At 42.2% G+C, this 21,725-nt stretch overlaps 2 protein-coding genes across 8 annotated transcripts in view; one reads left to right on the forward strand and one right to left on the reverse strand.

The window, feature by feature from the left end:
* Window positions 1-313: 313 nt before the first annotated feature.
* dipk1ab (divergent protein kinase domain 1Ab) lies at window positions 314-21,719 on the reverse strand. Of its 6 annotated transcripts, none has more exons than XM_029707740.1 (7): window positions 21,645-21,719; window positions 20,283-20,366; window positions 2,730-2,864; window positions 2,385-2,522; window positions 1,978-2,154; window positions 1,474-1,689; window positions 314-1,289 (listed from the first exon to the last, which is right to left on the reverse strand). In XM_029707740.1, the coding sequence occupies exons 2-7, from the start codon at window positions 20,334-20,336 to the stop codon at window positions 690-692; spliced, it is 1,320 nt and encodes a 439-aa protein (XP_029563600.1). In that variant the 5' UTR covers window positions 20,337-20,366; window positions 21,645-21,719; the 3' UTR covers window positions 314-689. The 6 variants fall into 6 exon arrangements, with proteins under 6 accessions (XP_029563600.1, XP_029563599.1, XP_029563598.1 ...); XM_029707739.1 differs by lacking the exon at window positions 21,645-21,719 and adding an exon at window positions 20,497-20,667 and having other exon boundaries at window positions 314-1,286; window positions 2,415-2,522; XM_029707738.1 differs by lacking the exon at window positions 21,645-21,719 and adding an exon at window positions 20,497-20,667 and having other exon boundaries at window positions 2,415-2,522.
* Window positions 21,144-21,725, forward strand: part of LOC115158579 (coiled-coil domain-containing protein 18) — a 50,739-nt gene continuing 50,157 nt past the window's right edge. For both annotated transcript variants that reach the window (XM_029707706.1, XM_029707705.1), the window contains exons 1-2: window positions 21,144-21,417; window positions 21,622-21,699. In XM_029707706.1, the coding sequence (XP_029563566.1) occupies window positions 21,649-21,699 (51 nt within the window). In that variant the 5' untranslated portion in view covers window positions 21,144-21,417; window positions 21,622-21,648. The remainder of the gene's footprint in view (window positions 21,418-21,621; window positions 21,700-21,725) is intronic.

Here is a 21,725-nt window from a genome sequence, read left to right on the forward strand (position 1 = left end):
GGAGGGCATAGGTTAAAAACAAAAGGCCCAGCCAATCAGTTTTCCCCACAAAAGGGTTTTATTACAGACAGCTGATGAAATGGAGTAATTCTCTGGGTGGCTGGTCTCCGATGATCCCACAGGTAAATTAGCCAGATGGAGGTCCTGAGGCCGGTTGGATGTACTGCCAAATTCTCTAAAACTGAGGCAGTTTATGGTAGAGAAATTAACAGTCAATCCTCTGGCAACAGCTTTGAACATTCCTGCAGTCAGCATGCCAATTGCACGCTTCCTCAACTTGAAACATCTGTGGCGTTGTGATCAGTGGCCTTTTGTCCCCAGCACAAGGTGCACCTGTAATGATCATGCTGTTTTATCAGCTTCTTGATATGCCACACCTGTGAGGTGGATGATTAACGCTCACAAACATTTATACACAAAATTTGAGAAGATTTGTGTGTATGGAACATTTCTGGGGTCTTTATTTCAGCTCGTGAAAAACAGAACCAACACTTTACATGTTGCGTTTATATTTTTGTTCATTATAGTTCCCTAAAAATCTTAGAGGAGAGGGCGTTAGGGGGCAGCAGTGGTGTTCATCTGTGTCCTGATTCTCCACCCTTTCCCAAAGTGTGGATTTACAATGGTAGAAACACAGTTCCAACCAATACTTTCAAATCCAGGGTCTAGATGTACCTGTTTTAACCTCATTAGGAGTCCTTGGTGTGAGAAATCTTTTTCCACAACAAGCTCTTCAGGTTGTTCAGTATAAGCGAGTGTTCCATCTCCATCTGTTCTGCCGAGCCCTTCAATGCTATACAGGCATACAGCTGTTTCTCTAGCTCCTCCTGAATGTCAGACGGCGCCCCGTTCAGGAGGTAATCCTTCAGTGCGCCGCACGCCTTGGCCAGGTTGGGCTGCGTCACCTCTGGCGTACACCGGTGCTTGGTGAGGTCACAGGAAGTGCGACAGTCGGCACCGTACAAACAGTCCTCTTCCGTGTCGCACCGCCGCTCCCTCATGGCTTTCTGGAAGGTTGCCTCAGGGACAATGTGGCGAGTGTCCATCACCTTCAGGTCGTGGCGGTCGTTGTAACCAAAGCCGTCCGCGCTCACGTCACACATGAGGAAGGAGCCGAAGGTCCCGTGGAAAACATCTTCAACGAGCTCCAGGAGGCCGATGGAGATCTTGGCCTTGCGGGGCCAGGAGGGCGTGAACCACTGGTCCATGCTGCGTCGTACCCCCGCGGGGATCCACAGCTCCACCACCCAGGGCAGGCTGATGCCGTACAGGGGAGCATAGGGCACCTTCTCCACGTACAAGTTCAGAGAAAAAGGGAACAAGAGAGATGGGGGGATATTGAAAGAGGCAGAGGAGAGAGAGCTGTGATGACTTTCATCACATAAATGAGCTCATGATTTGAATCAATGAGTCATGATTACTGGATAATTTGTGGGGTTTTTTCTTCATAAATGGGCATTCCTATTAGATTACCTTCTCCATCACATACATGTCCCCACAGAAGCCCAGGAGCCTAGGGGTGTGCTCTCTGTCCTGCAGGACTATTGCTAGCAGAAACTCATTGAGCTGGAGAAGAGCCCACATAGAGCGGGCCTCCGGCAAGGAGATGAGGCCATCTTTGTTGTAGTCGGCCACGGAGAAAACCAGGCTCACTAGGTCTGGAAGGTTGGCCTGTTCACCCACCTTGGTCTGGAGAGGAATAAGGGGTGAGAGATACCTTCGTAACAGAACTGCATTAATGAACACGCTAGCCACTAAAGTCATAACACACTAACAAAGATGGAAATAAGTTACGTGAATACTGTGACAAAATATCAATTAGCATTTATGAAATATTGGTGCCCTGATTATAAATGCATAATGTATGGATTATGAATGTGTTATGAAGACCTTCAAATAAGTGTTGCAGACATGAACCTATTAATAAAAGCTGGTAGTCTAATGAATCACACTGGGACGAGATGACAGTATTCTGACCTTGAGGTGGCTGAGGACCATCTCTTTGAACTTCTCTACGGAAGTTCCCTTGGTGGGCTTGTTGAAGGGCGACGCCTCCTTCCTGTGCTCCATCTCAGCTCCCAGGTTATAATGAGGAACCTCTTCCATCTGGCACTTAATCACCCCCTCCAGGTCCCCCCAGCCACCTGAGTACACCTGAGACACACAGACCCACAACATGCTCATGTTAGTTCTCAGACGCAGAAACACTGTAGCTCTAAACACTATGGGTGAATCTCAAGTCCTTCCTTGATTCCTCATGTCCTCTCTCCACACCACCTGCCCAATGTCAGAAGGAAGTGAGATGCAGGTGGATTGGAGGAGAAGATCCTTGGATGCTCTCCTTCCCTCTTACATTTTGGAAAGGAAAGACTTTTGAGATTTACCGTAGAACTTGGATCAGAGTCAGATCTGACCTGGTTGTTCGGCTTGGCAGAGAGACACTTCCCCAGGTACAGCGTGTCTTTTTCACACAGGCTTCTGCATGCCGAGCCGTCGATCACTCCTTTCCTGTACTTGTCACACTTGGATAAATAGACATGGTGTTGGTTTGTATACTGTAACTAACAAATAGACAGACATGGTGTTGGTTTGTATAGTAACTCACAGGATGGTTTCAATACAATATGGAAGCTGACACTGGAATGCTGTATTTGAAGGAATAGTATTTTTTTAACCAGTAGGAGGCTCCATCAATTTACTAATTTCATATAAGAAAATAGAGAACTCACTATGGAATTCTTGCACTCGTGTCCACGACACAGCTCTGAGTAGGATGAGTACTCCACATACACCACCCAGCTACCCACAAACACTGCCAGCCATGAGAAGAACAGATACTTCATGTGCAGGTAGGAGAATCGGGCCTGAAACAGAGAGAGCAAGGGAGTGAGGGAGAGAGAGAGTAGATAATGAGATAGAGGGGGAGAGAGAGCTGTGATGACTTTCATTACATAATAATAAGATCATGATCAGAATACATAAATGGGCATTCCTAATTGAAGAGTTCAGGTGGAACAGCCTCCTTTATGATACTTCAACAGAACTTGACCCAGATATAGTGAGACTGAAGAAGTGTAAACAGTATTTAGTTAATGTGAGTTTGATTATCCACAGAAGTAAATATCATAGAATGTAGAAAATGAATGATAGGTATGCTAAATATTGCCCCACATTTATGTTGCAATAACAAATGTGAAGTTGAGATGCACTGAGCATTACAGGGATTTTCAGTCATTTCCATAAGCAGGCTGGTCTAGTACCAGTAGTGTAGTTATCCAATTAATAAATGAATAGCTCCTTCACTGGGGTGCATAATGAAATATGAAACTTTAACCGAGATTCAGTATTATAACAATCATGCAGAATAGATGAGGTGAGAGATTAACAGATAACACACTGACATAATTTGCGCTAAAACAGGGTCAGGTTGTGAGACGAAGATTCATAGAAAGAACAAGATTCAAAACAACACTTCCTCAAAAACTAATGTCAATTTAGATTTGAGTAGGTTTCAACAGAATGCATTTGGGGAAAGAAATATTGCATTTTGCTGTGCCAGAAAATCCTACCTTTCTCCATCTGTGAGAACAGACCATGTGACTCGTTCTTCCTAGACCGACTTGGCCACCACAACAGAGAGAACAATAAATCACTGAACTGCGGTGAGGAGGGTCATATAATGAGGGGGGAGAGCGAGAGACATATCATCTATATATTCTGTACGAGCCAGCATTGAGTCAATCATGTCATTTCATATGATCCCATATAGTGGCTTGCGAAAGTATTCACCCCCCTTGGCATTTTTCCTATTTTTCTGCCTTACAACCTGGAATTAAAATAGATTTTTTGGGGTTTTGTATCATTTGATTTACACAACATGCCTACCACTTTGAAGATGCAATTTTTTTTTTATTGTGAAACAAACAAGAAATAAGACAAAAAAACTGAAAACTTGAGCGTGCATAACTATTCACCCCCCAAAGTCAATACTTTGTAGAGCCACATTTTTCACCAAGTTCAGCTGCAAGTCTCTTGGGGTATGTCTCTATAAGCTTGGCACATCTAGCCACTGGGTTTTTGCCCATTCTTAAAGGCAAAACTGCTCCAACTCCTTCAAGTTGGATGGGTTCCGCTGGTGTACAGCAATCTTTAAGTCATACCACAGATTCTCAATTGGATTGAGGTCTGGGCCATTCCAAGACATTTAAATGTTTCCCCTTAAACCATTTGAGTGTTGCTTTAGCAGTATGCTTAGGGTCATTGTCCTGCTGGAAGGTGAACATCTGTCCCAGTCTCAAATCTCTGGAAGACTGAAACAGGTTTCCCTCAAGAACTGCCCTGTATTCAGCGCCATCCATCATTCCTTCAATTCTGACCAGTTTCACAGTCCCTGCCGATGAAAAACATCCCCACAGCATGATGCTGCCTCCATCATGATGCTGCCGCCACCATGATGCTGCCGCCACCATGCTTCACTGTGGGGATGGTGTTCTCGGGGGGATGAGAGGTGTTGGGTTTGAGCCAGACATAGCGTTTTCCTTGATGGCCAAAAAGCTACATTTCAGTCTCATCTGACCAGAGAACCTTCTTCCACATGTTTGGGGAGTCTCCCACATGCCTTTTGGCAAACACCAAATGTGTTTGCTTGTTTTTGTCTTAAGCAATGGCTTTTTTTCTGGACAGTCTTCCGTAAAGCCCAGCTCTGTGGAGTGTACAGCTTAAAGTGGTCCTATGGACAGATACTCCAATCTCCGCTGTGGAGCTTTGCAGCTCCTTCAGGGTTATCTTTGGTCTCTTTGTTGCCTCTCTGATTAATGCCGTCCTTTGCTGGTCCACGAGTTTTGGTGGGCAGGTTTGTTGTGGTGCCATATTCTTTCAATTTTTTTTATAATGGACTTAATGGTGCTCCGTGGGATGTTCAAAGTTTCTGATATTTTTTTATAACCCAACCCTGAACTGTACTTCTCCACAACTCTTCATAGTGCCGCTTGCTTGGTGGTGCCCCTTGCCTAGTGGTGTTGCAGACTCTGGGGCCTTTCAGAACAGGTGTATATATACTGAGATCATGTGACTCTTAGATTGCACACAGGTGGACTTTATTTAACTAATAATGTGACTTCTGAATGTAACTGGCTGCACCAGATCTTATTTAGGGGCTTCATATACAGTTGAAGTCAAAAGTTTACATACACTTATGTTGGAGTCATTAAAACTCGTTTTTCAACCACTCCACAAATTTCTTCTTAATAAACTATAGTTTTGGCACGTCAGTTAGGACATCTACTTTGTGCATGACACAAGTAATTTTTCCAACAATTGTTTACAGACAGATTATTTCACTTGTAATTCACTGTATCACAATTCCAGTGGGTCAGAAGTTTACATACACTAGGTTCAATGTGCCTTTATTAAACAGCTTGGAAAATTCCAGAAAATGATGTCATGGCTTTAGAAGCTTCTGATAGGCTAATTGACATCATTTGAGTCAATTGGAGGTGTACTTCAAGGCCTACCTTCAAACTCAGTGCCTCTTTGCTTGACATCATGAGAAAATCAAAAGAAATCAGCCAAGACCTCAGAAAAAGAATTGTAGACCTCCAAAAGTTGGGTTCATCCTTGGGAGCAATTTCAAAATGCCTGAAGGAACCATGTTCATCTGTACAAACAATAGTACGTAAGTATAAACACCATGGGACCACGCAGCTGTCATACCGCTTCGGAACGAGACGCGTTCTGTCTCCTAGAGATGAACGTACTTTGGTGCGAAAAGTGCAAATCAATCCCAGAACAGCAGCAAAGGACCTTGTGAAGATGCTGGAGGAAACAGTTACAAAAGTATCTATATCCACAGTAAAACGAGTCCTATATCGACATAACCTGAAAGGCCGCTCAGCGAGGAAGCCCCTGCTCCAAAACCGGCATAAAAAAGCCAGACTATGGTTTGCAACTGCACATGGGGACAAAGATCATACTTTCTGGAGAAATGTCCTCTGGTCTGATGAAACAAAAATAGAACTGTTTGGCCATATTGACCATCGTTATGTTTGGAGGAAAAAGGGGGAGGCTTGTAAGCCCGAAGAACACCATCCCAACCGTGAAGCACGGGGTGGCAGCGTCATGTTGTGGGGGTGCTTTGCTGCAGGAGGGACTGGTGCACTTCACAAAATCGATGGCGTCATGAGGTAGGAAAATTATGTGGATATATTGAAGCAACATCTCAAGACATCAGTCAGGAAGTTGAAGCTTGGTCGCAAATGGTCTTCCAAATGGACAATGACCACAAGCATACTTCCAAAGTTGTGGCAAAAGGACTTATGGACAACAAAGTCAAGGTATTGGAGTGGCCATCACAAAGCCCTGACCTCAATCCTATAGAACATTTGTGGGCAGAACTGAAAAAGTGTGTGCGAGCTAGGAGGCCTACAAACCTGACTCAGTTACACCAGCTCTGTCAGGAGGAATGGGCCAAAATTCATCCAACTTATTGTGGGAAGCTTGTGGAAGACTACCCTAAACGTTTGACCTAAGTTAAACAATTTAAAGGCAATGCTACCAAATACTAATTGAGTGTACATAAACTTCTGACCCACTGGGAATGTGATGAAAGAAATAAAAGCTTAAATAAATCATTCTCTCTACTATTATTCTGACATTTCACATTCTTAAAATAAAAGTGGTGATCCTAACTGACCTAAGACAAGGAATTTTTACTAGGATTAAATGTCAGGAATTGTGAAAAACTGAGTTTAAATGTATTTGGCTAAGGTGTATGCAAACTTCCGACTTCAACTGTATAGCACGCACCACTTTTTTAACTAATTATTTTTTGAATTTCACTTCACCAATTTGGACTAATTTGTGTATGTCGATTACATGAAATTCAAATAATAACAATTGAAATTACAGGTTGTAATGCAACAAAATAGGAAAAACGCCAAGGGGGATGAATACTTTTGCAAGGCATTGTATCTCATCTATGTGGAACAATCACCTACATCTTTTGCGCATCCACAGAGTGTTCTACCCTGCATAACTATATCTAAAACATATTACAGTCCTTCATTAAAACATAATTCTGCTCACTGCTATAACAGCACATTCATGTACACTATAGATGAGCCTGTTTGTAATGAACTAGTTTATTCTAATTAGAGAGCAATTAATGGAGAAACAGGCCTTAAATTGGGATATACATGGGTAGTTGCCTATAGTGGGCCTTGTGGAGTACAGTAATACTTCATCATTAAAATGACTATTGATTATGAGCTCTGTAATCAACAACCCAATGGTTCTCTGTGGTAACACATGGTTCGTTACAGGCAGATAGCTACTGTACAATCTTTTTCCTTTTTGACACACTCCAAATTGTTATTGCCTTTTGATAACATTTTCTTCCTGATTCATAATTCTAAATGGACTATCTTAATGTTCTCAGTAGATCAATAATGGCATTACTTCAACACAGAGAGCTGGCTGAGTGGAGGAATAACAGACATTCAGAAACCCTTTCTATTCCATCTATTAATAATAAATATGTCCAATGTTTGACAGTGATGGACTCCCCCAGCCTCTCTCCCTCTTTCAGTTCCAATTTGCTTTATTGACATTACATTTACATTTACATTTAAGTCATTTAGCAGACGCTCTTATCCAGAGCGACTTACAAATTGGTGCATTCACCTTATGATATCCAGTGGAACAACCACATGACTCTGTCTCTCTCTGTATCTCTTCTGTGCAATTCTCAAGTTAATACAGTACTTTGAGTGCCAATCTTCTCCCTCTATTCCATGTTGTGATGCTGTGTGTGGATCTGTAACCACATCTTACTCAATTCCCACATTTCATTACCGTCCAATGGCTATGGACACGATTGTGAGTAAAGGTGAACTCTTGCATCGTCTTTGCCCAGCACTTATAATGTGATGTACATTGGACAATACCACTTTCTAAAGATGAACCCTTTACGCAAATGAGAGTCCCTGTTATCTGAATTGGATTTGAGTTTCTCTCTATAAGAACTCTGTTATTAGTGATGATGCACAAGACTGGGACTTGACACTCTCTTCATCTTCCACCCACCCTCTTTCACTGACAGTAAAGATGACTCTTCTTAAATCAATTTAGCCCTTCAGTCTGCATCCATCTCGCTCTCTAATCTAATCCTTCTCTCTCCCTATTCAATGGACCTCTTACTGTAATGTCAGTCCATTACTCTCCTCTTTTGTCTAGTGGAACACTTTGTCATCTCAGTGTTGAGAGCTGTGGAGTCTATTTTTTTATTTGAACCTTTATTTAACTAGGGAAGTCAGTTAAGAACAAATTCTTATTTTCAATGACAGTCTAGGAACAGTGGGTTAACTGCCTTGTTCAGGGGCAGAATGACAGGTTTGTACCTTGTCAGCTCAGGGATTCGATCTTGCAACCTTTCGGTTACTAGTCCAATGCTCTAACCACTAGGCTACGTTGCCGCTCCTGACTAGTCACAAGTCACTTCTCTATTGAAACAATTGAGACATGGATTGTGAATGTGTGCCATTCAGAGGGTGAATGGGCAAGATAAAGAATGTAAGTGCCTTTGAACGGGTACGTTAGTAGCTGCCAGGCGCATTGGTTTGTGTCAAGAACTCCAACACTGCTGGGTTTTTCACACTCAACAGTTTCCTGTATCAAGAATGGTCTACAACCCAAAGGACATCCAGCCAACTTGACACAACTGTGGGAAGCATTGGGAATCAACATGGGCCAGTATCCATGCCCCAATGAATTGAGGATGTTCTGAGGGCAAAAAGGGGGGGGGTGCAACTCAATATTAGGAAGGTGTTCTTAATGTTTGGTATACTCAGTGTACTGTATGTTTAGCGTGAGCATAATCTGTAGGTGTCCTAGTACTTTCCCAGTGTTTTTATACAAACCTAAACTGAAAGAACTAATCTCGGTATACCCAGAACTAAAGTCTTGCGTAATTGGTCAGAGGCTCGATTAAGTTCAGGGTCCATATGTGGGAAGACAGAAAGAGTATCAGAACTGGAACAAAGAACTCCACCCTCTCTCTTTGCAAGTTGCAGGCAAGTCTATGGCCAAATGTCCCCTCCCCTTTCGAAATTCGAAAAAGATGCTAACACCTTGTGAAACCAAGATTTGTCCAAAGCACCGGAGCTAATCCTGCTCGTTATCTCACGCATGCCATTGTACAAATCATGACAGATCTACAGTAACATTTATGTTTACGTAGTCTGTCCATGAGAGACTAAGAGAACTGCTACAAAGCAGCATGACCACACAAACAAAGCACTGTGTTCCATATTGATTCTTGCGTAGGTAGGTGCTGTAAATTGCATCCAACTGCAAAGTCATTATAGATAACACTCTGAAGGTTATAGATAACACTCTGAAGGTTATAGATAACACTCTGAAGGTTATAGATAACACTCTGAAGGTTATAGATAACACTCTGAAGGTTATAGATAACACTATAGGTTATAGATAACACTCTATAGGTTATAGATAACACTCTGAAGGTTATAGATAACACTCTGAAGGTTATAGATAACACTCTATAGGTTATAGATAACACTCTGAAGGTTATAGATAACACTCTGAAGGTTATAGATAACACTCTATAGGTTATAGATAACACTCTGAAGGTTATAGATAACACTCTGAAGGTTATAGATAACACTCTGAAGGAAAATAAATATGTGGTTGTTCTTTAAAAATCTATGTTTTGAGGGCTTTCATTTTAACTCTGGTATTATGCATTTCTCACTCCTATACAGGAGCCCATAGGCTGCTGGTGGGGAAAGAGCAAGGCTACATCCCAAATGGCTCCATATATAATGCAAATCGTGCCCTATGGGCCCTGGTAGAAAGAAGTGCACTAAAATGGAGCCCTAAAACACAGCTAATGAGGCAGCATTGATCCTGGCTGTTGTGACTGCTTGTTATTAATTACCAGCTGTAATCAGAGCTGTGGTGATGTAATGGGGTGTGTGGATGGGAAGGGTGGCAAGAGTCATTATAGTGCACTACCTTTGCCCTAAGATCCCGGGTCAAAAGTGGTGCACTATAAAGGGACACAGCCTCAGCCATTGCTTAGCCACTAAATAATCATGCATCCCATCAGGCCTTGGGTTTTATTTCCTTAATTGATTATCCCCTACATATTATATGTCTGAAACATGCTGGAGATACCAACAGGTCAATCGACATACAGAGACCACTGGTGTGCTGGGACTATAGTCTAACTAACCCTAACTACAGTCCAGCCTTTTACACTGAGCAGAGGTCCAGACATTGAGTCCATGCAACTTAAGGATGCACAACAAATACATGGACAAAGCACTTGTTATTTGTGACCTGAAACTGCTCTTTGGCATCCAAATATGCAGGGAGAGAAGATAGAAATGTTCTCTGCTCTTGACCCATTTCTATGCTGACACTTGTTTTGCAGCCCTGCTCACCAGTCATCCATTATTCATGATCATAAAGCTAGTCCTCTCTAATGGGCACTCTCTCCAGCGGTGAAGAGAGAGAGAAATGGAAAGAGAGAGATATATGGAGAGATGGGGGAGCGAGAAAGAGGGATAGAGAGATGAGGGAGGGAGGGACACATGAACAGGGAGAGGAAAGGGGGATACCTAGTCAGTTGTACAACTGAAATGTGTCTTCCGCATTAAGCCAACCCCTCTGAACAAGAGAGGTGCGGGGGGCTGCCTTAATTGACATCCAAGTCATCTGTGCCTGGTGAACAGTGGGATAACTGCCTTACGAGGGATAGAGATGAGAGAGGAGATGAAGGGGAGAGAGAGAGGAGATGAAGGGGAGAAAGGGGAGATGAAGCAGGGATAGAGAGGGAGAATTAAAAGATTGTGTCATACAGACAAAAGCAAAGCATTTTCCTCCCTAATATTCTACATGGGGAACACTAATAGGCTTATACACAGTGCACACACACGGGAATCGTCAAGCGTGAAAGATGTTTCCTGGTGAGAGCTTCTTTTTGCACCACCTGTGTAAACTCTCTGCTTGCATCTCCCTCTCTCTCATAGGAGTTACGCACCAGTAACTCATCTGTCCCAGCATCCATCTCTCTTACTCCCAGGACTCCAACTCTCTAAAGGAAAGAGGTGTCATTACTATTTGCTGTGTGCACTGTGCAGGCTCAGAGAGATATCACACTCGGTGCATCCCAAATGGCACCCTATTCTCTACAAAAACACTATATAGGGAATATGGTGCCTTTTGGGAATCACACACTCTATTTGTGTGCACGGTGCAGGCTCTGGGAGATGTAACACTGTCTCTGTCCGTCTGTGCTATGTGCAGGAGCTACGCGCTGCCTGGTTGATCGGACTCATCCCAGTCCCAAGTCGGACAACATACAGCAGGCAATAAAAAAGACGCCACCCCTCCCTCCTGGTCGAGGACACACCCTCCTGGTCGAGGCCACAGCCCAATCCCCACACTGACTCAACCTGCGACAATAACACTACATGTTAACAGCAGATTTTGGGCCAGTTGTTCACTTTTCACTTACATACTGTGTAGATACAACAGGCCATGAACATGGCATATGTAAGTTACAGTCTCCTCACATACAAGCATTCAAAAATACACAGCCTTGCTCTCTCTTCCTCTCTCACTCACATATGCACATACACGTAAACCAGCGCACACACAATCACGCACGCACAGAATAGCAGAAGTTGCCACAACAACTTAACACATTGCTTTTTAGCTCTCCTCTTGTGTCACAGGACAAAGTGACATGTCAATAGCATTTAATTCTGACTTCCTGCTCTTCTGCTCCAGATCAGTTCTTCAGTTCAGCCTATCGAGCATGTCCAAAATACAAATGAAGTTTACACCGAAGGAGAGTGGGGTGGGAAGAAAATACTAACCAGCTAAATGCTGCATCTTAAGTAATATTGATTAAATTAGGCTCCCACCAAGTCCTCTGGGACAAGCTTAGACCTCAGACAGTGGTTTGTGAACACATGCTGATAGAGTCATGCACTGCAGAGCATGGAGAGGAGGCGATATGGGAGAGAATGGAGAGATGAGAGCACGCAGGTGTTCCCCTGAGGAGAGAGAGCTGTGGAAAGATGAGTTGGCAAACAGCTCCTCCTTAAACCTCCCCACATCTCTGAGTTTAACTGACTACAATGTAGGTAACCAAAGCTTCCAAAAACATACAATTTATAACTTTGAATAATTTGCTCTGTTCTGTGCATGTGTGTTCTAGTTAGCACTGTCAAACTGTGCCAACATCAAATAAGATGATCAGCATCGTCATCATATCCCTCTATTGCACATACTGACACAGTTCCTCATATTCAGGCTCGGCCACATCAGACCTGGTTCTCTCTCTCACTTCACAGGGACAAAACTGGTGGGTGGGCAATGGACGTCGGTCATTTTAATTCCTAATTGCCATGCAAAAATACAGCAGTGCCTGATCACACGTTCACACTGTGTTAAATTGGTGACAAATCACAACAGCCAAGTTTCTAGGCTACCCATATTAAAATGTGCAGCCAGGGCTACGCGTTTGGGGATCTCAACTATGGCTTTCACACAGGCCCATAGGGCTCTGGTCAAAAGGAGTGCACTATATAGGGAATAGGGTGCCATTTGGGATGAGTCATTCCCAGGATCTAACTCTGGTGGTAAAGGACTCAAGGAGCATTGGATGTCAGATCTGGATGACTGGGTACAGTAAACTGGACCCAGCATGGCAGGATTACCCTGTCTCCTGACAGACAGACAGGATCCATGGAGCAGTTTTATCTCGGCTGGACCACTGAGCTCTGCACACCTAGACAACCATGGCCTTCCACAGTATGTAGCCTATGTGGAGATGAAATTTAGGACAACTGCGATAACTTCAGCCACACGCAGTGCAATGTCTGACACTATTACGAGGAGTAAGTCGGAAAGCAGACCCAACTGTAGACAATACGCCTTTTGATGCTAAGGATTTGTTGAATGTTTTGTGGAACGATTTGTAATCTCTCATGGCTGTTTACGCAAGATTTTTGGTCTGGTTTGACAATATTAAATTATTTGTGACATTCTGGGAAATTCTGTAGGCTACGGGGAGTACAATTTTAAACAGTGCCCTGCATAGATGAAACATAATCACAAGGAATCCATATCTCCTAGTAAGACTGCAGGACATCTGCTTGGGGTTTTATATACAGTTGAAGTCGGAAGTTTACATACACCTTAGCCAAATACATTTAAACTCTGTTTTTCACAATTCCTGACATTTAATCCTAGTAAAAATTCCCTGTCTTAGGTCAGTTAGGATCACCACTTTATTTTAAGAATGTGAAATGTCAGAATATTAGTAGAGAGAATGATTTATTTAATCTTTTATTTCTTTCATCACATTCCCAGTGGGTCAGAAGTTTACATACACTCAATTAGTAGTTGGCAGCATTGCCTTTAAATTGTTTAACTTGGGTCAAACGTTTCAGGTAGCCTTCCACAAGCTTCCCACAATAAGTTGGGTGAATTTTGGCCCATTCCTCCTGACAGAGCTGGTGTAACTGAGTCAGGTTTGTAGGCCTCCTAGCTCGCACACACTTTCAGTTCTGCCCACAAATGTTCTATGTGATTGAGGTCAGGGCTTGTGATGGCCACTCCAATACCTTGACTTTGTTGTCCATAAGCCACAACTTTGGAAGTATGCTTGGGGTCATTGTCCATTTGGAAGACCCATTTGCAACCAAGTTTTAACGTCTTGACTGATGTCTTGATGTGAATTCAATATATCCACATAATTTTCCTTTCCTCATGATGCCATCTATTTTGTGAAGTGCACTAGTCCCTCCTGTAGCAAAGCACTCCCACAACGATGCTGGCACCCCCACAACGATGCTGCCACCCCCGTGCTTCATGGTTGGGATGGTGTTCTTCGGCTTGCAAGCCTCCCCCTTTTTCCTCCAAACATAACAATGGTCATTATGGCCAAAGAGTTCTATTTTTGTTTCATCAGACCAGAGGACATTTCTCCAAAAAGTATGATCTTTGTCCCCATGTGCAGTTGCAAACCGTAGTCTGGCTTTTTTATGCCGGTTTTGGAGCAGTGGCTTCTTCCTTGCTGAGCGGCCTTTCAGGTTATTTCGATTTAGGGTTTGTTTTACTGTGGATATAGATACTTTTGTACCTGTTTCCTCCAGCATCTTCACAAGGTCATTTGATGTTGTTCTGGGATTGAACGTGTCTCCTTCCTGAGTGGTATGATGGCTACGTGGTCCCATGGTGTTTATACTTGCGTACTATTGTTTGTACAGATGAACATGGTACCTTCCGGTGTTTGGAAATTGCTCCCAAGGATGAACCAGACTTGTGGAGGTCTACAATTATTTTTCTGAGGTCTTGGCTGATTTCTTTTGATTTTCCCATGATGTCAAGCAAAGAGGCACTGAGTTTGAAGGTAGGCCTTGAAATACATCCACAGATACACCTCCAATTGCCTCAAATGATGTCAATTAGCCTATCAGAAGCTTCTAAAGCCATGACATCATTTTCTGCAATTTTCCAAGCTGTTTAAAGGCACAATCAACTTAGTGTATGTAAACTTCTGACCCATTGGGATTGTGATACCTGTTTGGCCCTGTCCGGGGGTTTCATCGGATGGGGCCACAGTGTCTCCTGACTCCTCCTGTCTCAGCCTCCAGTATTTATGCTGCAGTAGTTTATGTGTCGGGGGGCTAGGGTCAGTCTGTCACATCTGGAGTATTTTTCCTTGTCTTTTCCGGTGTCCTGTGTGAATTTAAATATGCTCTCTCTAATTCTCTCTTTCTTTCTCTCTCTCTCTTGGAGGACCTGAGCCCTAGGACCATGCTTGATGACTCCTTACTGTCCCCATTTCACCTGGCCGTGCTGCTGCTCCAGTTCCAACTGTTCTGCCTGCAGCTATGGAACCCTGACCTGTTCACCGGACGTGCTACCTGTCCCAGACCTGCTGTCCCAGACCTGCTGGAACCCTGACCTGTTCACCGGACGTGCTACCTGTCCCAGACCTGCTGTTTTCAACTCTCTAGAGACAGCAGGAGCGGTAGAGATACTCTCAAAGATTGGCTATGAAAAAGCCAACTGACACTTACTCTTGTGTTACTGACTTGTTGCACCCTCGACAACTACTATGATTATTATTATTTGACCATGCTGGTCATTTATGAACATTTGAACATCTTGGCCATGTGCTGTTATAATCTCCACCCGGCACAGCCAGAAGAGGACTGGCCACCCCTCATAGCCTGGTTCCTCTCTAGGTTACTTCCTAGGTTTTGGCCTTTCCAGGGAGTTTTTCCTAGGCACTGTGCTTCTACACCTGCATTGCTTGCTGTTTGGGGTTTTAGGCTGGGTTTCTGTGCAGCACTTTGAGATATCAGCTGATGTAAGAAGGGCTATATAAATAAATTTGATTTGATACAGTGAATTATAAGTGAAATAATCTTTCTGTAAACAATTGTTGGAAAAAGTGTCATGCACAAAGTAGACTTGTGTCATGCACAAAGTAGATGTCCTAACCGCCTTGCCAAAACTATAGTTTGTTAACAAGAAATTTGTGGAGTGGTTGAAAAACGAGTTTTAATAACTCCAACCTAAGTATGTAAACTTCCGACTTCAACTGTATGTTAGTATGAATCGGCTTGTCTTATTGGAGCGACCAACCGGCGAGTGACAGTGTTCCATCATGTTATGACCTCATTAGGAAGACGCAGAATGGCCTAGAAAACCCTCCGTGGGACTAAGATGGCAGACACACACACACTCCCCCTTGTGACTGCTGTCACTTTTCACTTACATGGCTACTCACACAGCGGTGTGAAGGAAAAACACACACACACACACACACACACACACACACACACACACACACACACAAACACAGGGGTGTGAAGAAAACGGGAGCAAAACAAAACGCAGCTCAGAGTGTCTCCTGGCTGAACAAAACAGACAGATGAGATGAGACCAGGGTTTTTGATTCTGGCTATAAAATAAATTAAATATTTAACAGATATATTGATCACTGGGGGAAAAAATAGCTACAAACATGAACCATATCTAACCAAATTAAAAAAAGGTTGGGCTTTATAAGTTGCAGTAAAACACCACTCGCATTGTAAAGGTTGGATCTCCTACATGGTCTCCAGAACACTGTATATCTCAGCTTTCCAAGTTGATTCGGAAAGTATTCAGACCCCTTGACTTTTTCCACATTTTGTTACGTTTAGTTTTTCCCCCTCAATCTGCACAAAATACATAATACTGACAAAACAGGTTTAGACATTTTTGCTAATGTATAAAAAAAAAAAATAGATGACAAGTTGTCCTTTAAAGTTCATGTGGATAATCTTGTGACAAAGCTTAAACTGAAATTGTTTTTGTTTTTTGTAATAAGGCTTTGCTTCCCGCTTATGGCTAGAAAGAAGCTTGTTCATGCCACTTTTCTCTCTGTAATTAATTATGGTGACTTGTGTATATGCATGCAACCTCCTCTGTCTTACAGAGACTGGACTCTGTTTATCATGCATCCTTGTGCTTTTATTACAAATGACAAGTCACTCACCCACCATTGCACCAAATGGTAGGTTGGACCTCACTTTATATGCGTAGAAAGATACATTTGTATGTGTTCATCTACAAAGCCCTTTTGGGTAAACTCCCTCTTTACCTCTGTAGTCTGGTCTCCTTCACCACCAGCAGTTACCATACCCGGTCTGCTAGGTGGTAGCTACTTAAAGTCCCCAGGACATTCACAGTATTAGGCAAGACTGCCTTCTGTTCTTGTACACCAGACCCATGAAATAATCTACAATCCATGCTTCATCTAGATATGTAAGTGCCACTGAATGAATTTAAAATATTGATGGGAGACTCTGTTACAGAGTGTAAATGCTTCTTTTTTTTAGGCTGGATAATGTTGTTGTATGTTTTAATTATGTAATGTATTGATTGTTGCTGCCTTCTTGGCCAGGTCTCCCTTGAAAAAGAGACTCTGGGTCTCAATGGGCTTTTCCTGGTTAAATAAAGGTTAAATAAAATAAAAATACAGGACCTATATACTAGACGATGTCAGAGGAAAGCCCCAAAAATTGTCAAAGACTCCAGTCACCCAAGTCATACACTGTTCTCTCTGCTACCTCACAGCAAGCGGTACCAGAGCACCAAGTCTAGGACCCAAAGGCTCCTTAAAACCTCTTACATCTAGATGTTCCGCTAGCAGAACACCGCTCCAATATCCAATGATAGGGCGTGGCGCGAATTACAAATTCCTCGAAAATCCGAAAACTTCAATTTTTCAAACATATGACTATTTTACACCATTTTAAAGACAAGACTCTCCTTTATCTAACCACACTGTCCGATTTCAAAAAGGCTTTACAGCGAAAGCAAAACATTAGATTATGTCAGCAGAGTACCCAGCCAGAAATAATCAGACACCCATTTTTCAAGCTAGCATTTAATGTCACAAAAACCAAAACCACAGCTAAATGCAGCACTAACCTTTGATGATCTTCATCAGATGACACTCCGAGGACATTATGTTATACAATACATGCATGTTTTGTTCAATCAAGTTCATATTTATATCAAAAACCAGCTTTTTACATTAGCATGTGACATTCAGAACTAGCATTCCCACCGAACACTTCCGGTGAATTTACAAAATTACTCATGATAAACGTTCACAAAAAACCTAACAATTATTTTAAGAATTATAGATACAGAACTCCTTTATGCAATCGCGGTGTCCGATTTTAAAATAGCTTTTCGGTGAAAGCACATTTTGCAATATTCTGAGTAGATTTGTTCGTGCGTTCAAGACACTATCTGAAGGGTAACGAAGGGTGACGCGCCGGCGCGTATCGTGACAAAAAATGTCAAAATATTCCATTACCGTACTTCGAAGCATGTCAAACGCTGTTTAAAATCAATCATTTCTCTCGTCAAATAGCGATAATATTCCGACCGGGAGTCGTTGTTTTCGTTCAAAGACTGAAAATGTAAAATGGACTCTTCACGCGCGGGCCCGTCTCATTGTTGTCAGATCGACCACTATCCAAATGCGCTACTGTTTTTCAGCCATGGACTTCAGAGTCATCATTCAACATTCTGGCGCCTTCTGAGAGCCTATGGGAGCCTTAGAAAGTGTCACGTTACAGCAGAGATCCTCTGTTTTCAATAAAGAGGCTAAAGAAGGCCAAGAAATGGTCAGAGAGGGCACTTCCTGTTTGGAATCTTCTCAGGTTTTGGCCTGCCATATGAGTTCTGTTATACTCACAGACACCATTCAAACAGTTTTAGAAACTTTAGGGTGTTTTCTATCTAAATCATACAATTATATGCATATTCTAGTTTCTGGGCAGGAGTAATAAACAGATTAAATCGGGTACGTTTTTTATCCGGCCGTGAAAATACTGCCCCCTATCCATAACAGGTTAACAGCTTCTACCCCCAAGCCATAAGATTGCTGAACAATTAATCAAATGGCCACACAGACTACTTCCATTGTCCCTCCCTCCCATTGACACGGTACCGGTATCCCCTGTATATAGCCTCGTTATTGTACTGTGTTACTTTAGCTTATTTGGTCAATATTTTATTAACACTTTCTTGAACGGCACTGTTGGTTAAGGGCTTGTAAGTAAGCATTTCACGGTAAGGTCTACACCTGTTGTATTTGGCGCATGTGACAAAGTTTCATTTGATTTGATCAAGTTGTAGAAACATCTCAAGGATGATCAATGGAAACAGGATGCACCCGAGCTCAATTTCAAGTATCATAGCAAAGGGTCTGAATGATTATATAAATAAGGTATTTCGGGTTTAAATTTTTTTATGAATTTGCAAAAATTTGAAACATGTTTTCGCTTTTTATAATGGGGTATTGTGTGTAGATTGAGGATTTTTGAAGTGTTTTATCCATTTTAGAATAAGGCTGTAACTTAACAAAATGTGGAAAAAGGGAAGGGGTCTAGATACTTTCCAAATACACTGTATACTAAATGTACAAAACATTATGAACACCTGCTCTTTCCATGACATCGACTGACCAGGTGAAAGCTATGATCCCTTACTGATGTCACTTAATGAAGGGGAGGAGATGGGTTAAAGAAGGATTTTTAAGCCTTGAAGCAATTGAAACATGGATTGTGTATGAAATTCAGAGGGTGAATGGGCAAGACAAAAGATTTATGTGCCTTTAAACGGGGTATGGTAGTAGGTGCCAGGCGAACTGGTTTGTGTCAAGAACTGCAATGCTTCTAGGTTTTTCACATTCAACAGTTTCCTGTGTGTATCAAGAATGTTCCACCACCCAAAGGACATTCAGCCAACTTGACACAAGTGTGGGAAGCATTTGATACAACATGGGCCTGCATCCCTGTGGAACGCTTTTGACACCTTGTAAAGTCCACGCCCTGACAAAACTGAGTCTATTCTGAAGGCGGGGGGGGGGGGGGGGGGGAGAAATCCCAAATATCATAATAATTGTTCATGATTCTTAACTTGCTTGTACAGTTTTAAGACTGTCTAAAATCATTTTTCCAGGATAGTAAACATTTCCACCTTAATGACCAGTTATTATATGCCTTTTATACAACAGGTTACATTGTGTGTGTTTCAAATGGCACCATATTCCCTATAGTGCACTACTTTTGACCAGAGCCCATACGAAAAAAAAAAAGAGTTATTTAATTAAAAGGTTTTGAATGGGAAGTCAATAGGATAGATAGCATAAGGAGCTCATACACGGACAATGCAAATAAGATGGCTGATTTAAATACAACATAAGAATGCAAAGAAAAACATTATCTAGCAGACCTTGGGATTGAAATCAGTGCTGTCATCCATGGAAAAAAACCTTGTGTGTCCTGTCTTGTGTGAAAGCTGGATGATCCCTGTTGCTACGGAAACGGTGAGTACCTACTGATTTGGGCCAATGACTACAGCTCTTGGGCATCGACAGCGCAAGTACCCTATTGGAAATTAAATAGGATCAATCCAATACTCAAAAAGAAACAGTTCTATCAGAAACAACAGCCTCAATAATGGCAATGACACCATATAAAGGCCAAAATGACAGTTTACCGATGATTAAAATATTGCAAATGAATGTATATGAAATCGTGTCCAAAAGAGCCTTATAATGTTCAAAGTAGCCTACCATACAGGAACATGAATAATCCCAACTGTCCAATAGTGAATAGGTGATTGTCTGATCACGAGAAAGTATAGGAAAGATTTCCCACTGGGTTTACCTGTATGTAGATGGGCTTCCTCAGCCAGACCCATGAAAACAGACCTCTTGCCATGGCAAATAGAGCACATCTCACAACACTAACCTGCCAGAGGAAGAAATCGCAAAAAGAAGCGAAACATAGAAATCTAATCTCGTCTTCTGCACAATTATTCTGCCTTCTTGTGTAGCAATAATTAACCACAGTGTGTACAAATAATAACAGTCAATTTCACCAAATCCTTTCTCATCCGTCAAATAAGCTCTTCCTTGGAAGTGCGCTTTCGGTGCTGCAAAATAGCAGCCACTTGAACGCTGCAGTACTCTGCCCACTAGACAGAGTGGGAGGGGATTGTATAGGAAAAGGGGTCCTTGATAAAGGCGTATAGATTACAATACTGTCACAAATGTTAAAGGCCCAGTGCAGTCAAAAACGTGATTTTTCTGCGTTTTATAATATTTCCACATAATGAGGTTGGAATAATACTTACAATTTTGAAAATGATGATAATGCCCCTTTAGTGTAAGAGCTGTTTGAAAAAACTGCATGACATTTCAGCCTGCTTTGGTGGGATGGAGTTTTGGCCTGCCTGGAGACATCCCCAAGCGGTAAATTAGTTAATAGACCAATAAGAAAGTTGCCCAACCCTCTCTGCCAAAAACAACTGTTTTTGAGTTTTCCCCTCCTTGCAAAATTCTTGCTTGAGAAATTGCTCATTGCTAAGAAACGAGTGTTTGTTTTTGACCATTTTAATTGAAAACAATCACAGTAATGTACTTAATTGTTAACCAGAAATGATTTGCTATTGAGATAAAACACGTCTGCTTTGTACCTTTAAAGAAAAGATGTTTGGTAGACTGCTGTGAACTGTATCTGTCTAAACAGCACACAGACAAAGTTGTCAAATAGTTTCTATACTGTCTTTGGTCTTACTAAAACGGTTACAAAGAAACACGCACGTTCTATGATTTGACGTCAGTTAATCATGAAGCAGAGCGCAGGATTCCTATCATGTTGTAAAACAACACCACTTCCTCCAGCATGTAGAGAGAAGTGTGGAGTGAGTGGCAGGCGAGCTTGATTGTGTTCACTCTTCGCACCGATGTTATTTAGATTTTATGTCGAACCGCACCATGTCCACTGATTGACCAAACAGGTAAGAGCAGCACATAACTAAGCAACTGCCTCCGAACAAGGCAACTTACTGGTGGCTAACTAACATTAGCTAGCTAGCTAACAAACTTGCTAGCTAACGTTAGCTAAAATGTTAACCAACTGTAATATGTCGCTGACTTGGGTGTTATTGTTGCCTTACCTCTGAAGTTTGGTGCACATACTTCATTGATTTTATTGCATCCAGATTGCCACTGTACACACACTCACCAGGATGGCTGAAGAACGCAGGGTCTGTAGCAGTGCCTCACAAATTGAGTCAACGGTGAGACGAGCTAACCGTAAATAGAG

The sequence above is a fragment of the Salmo trutta genome, chromosome 22 (genome assembly GCF_901001165.1).
Source record: "Salmo trutta chromosome 22, fSalTru1.1, whole genome shotgun sequence".
NCBI classification, from domain to species: Eukaryota; Metazoa; Chordata; class Actinopteri; order Salmoniformes; family Salmonidae; genus Salmo; species Salmo trutta.

Coding starts and splice junctions, on each gene's coding strand:
- dipk1ab (XM_029707736.1), bottom strand. Junction 2,865..20,282: donor GGAAGCCCATCTACATACAG/GTAAACCCAGTG, acceptor TCTCTGTTTCAG/GCCCGATTCTCCTACCTGCA. Junction 1,290..1,473: donor ACATGTATGTGATGGAGAAG/GTAATCTAATAG, acceptor TTGTACGTGGAG/AAGGTGCCCTATGCTCCCCT.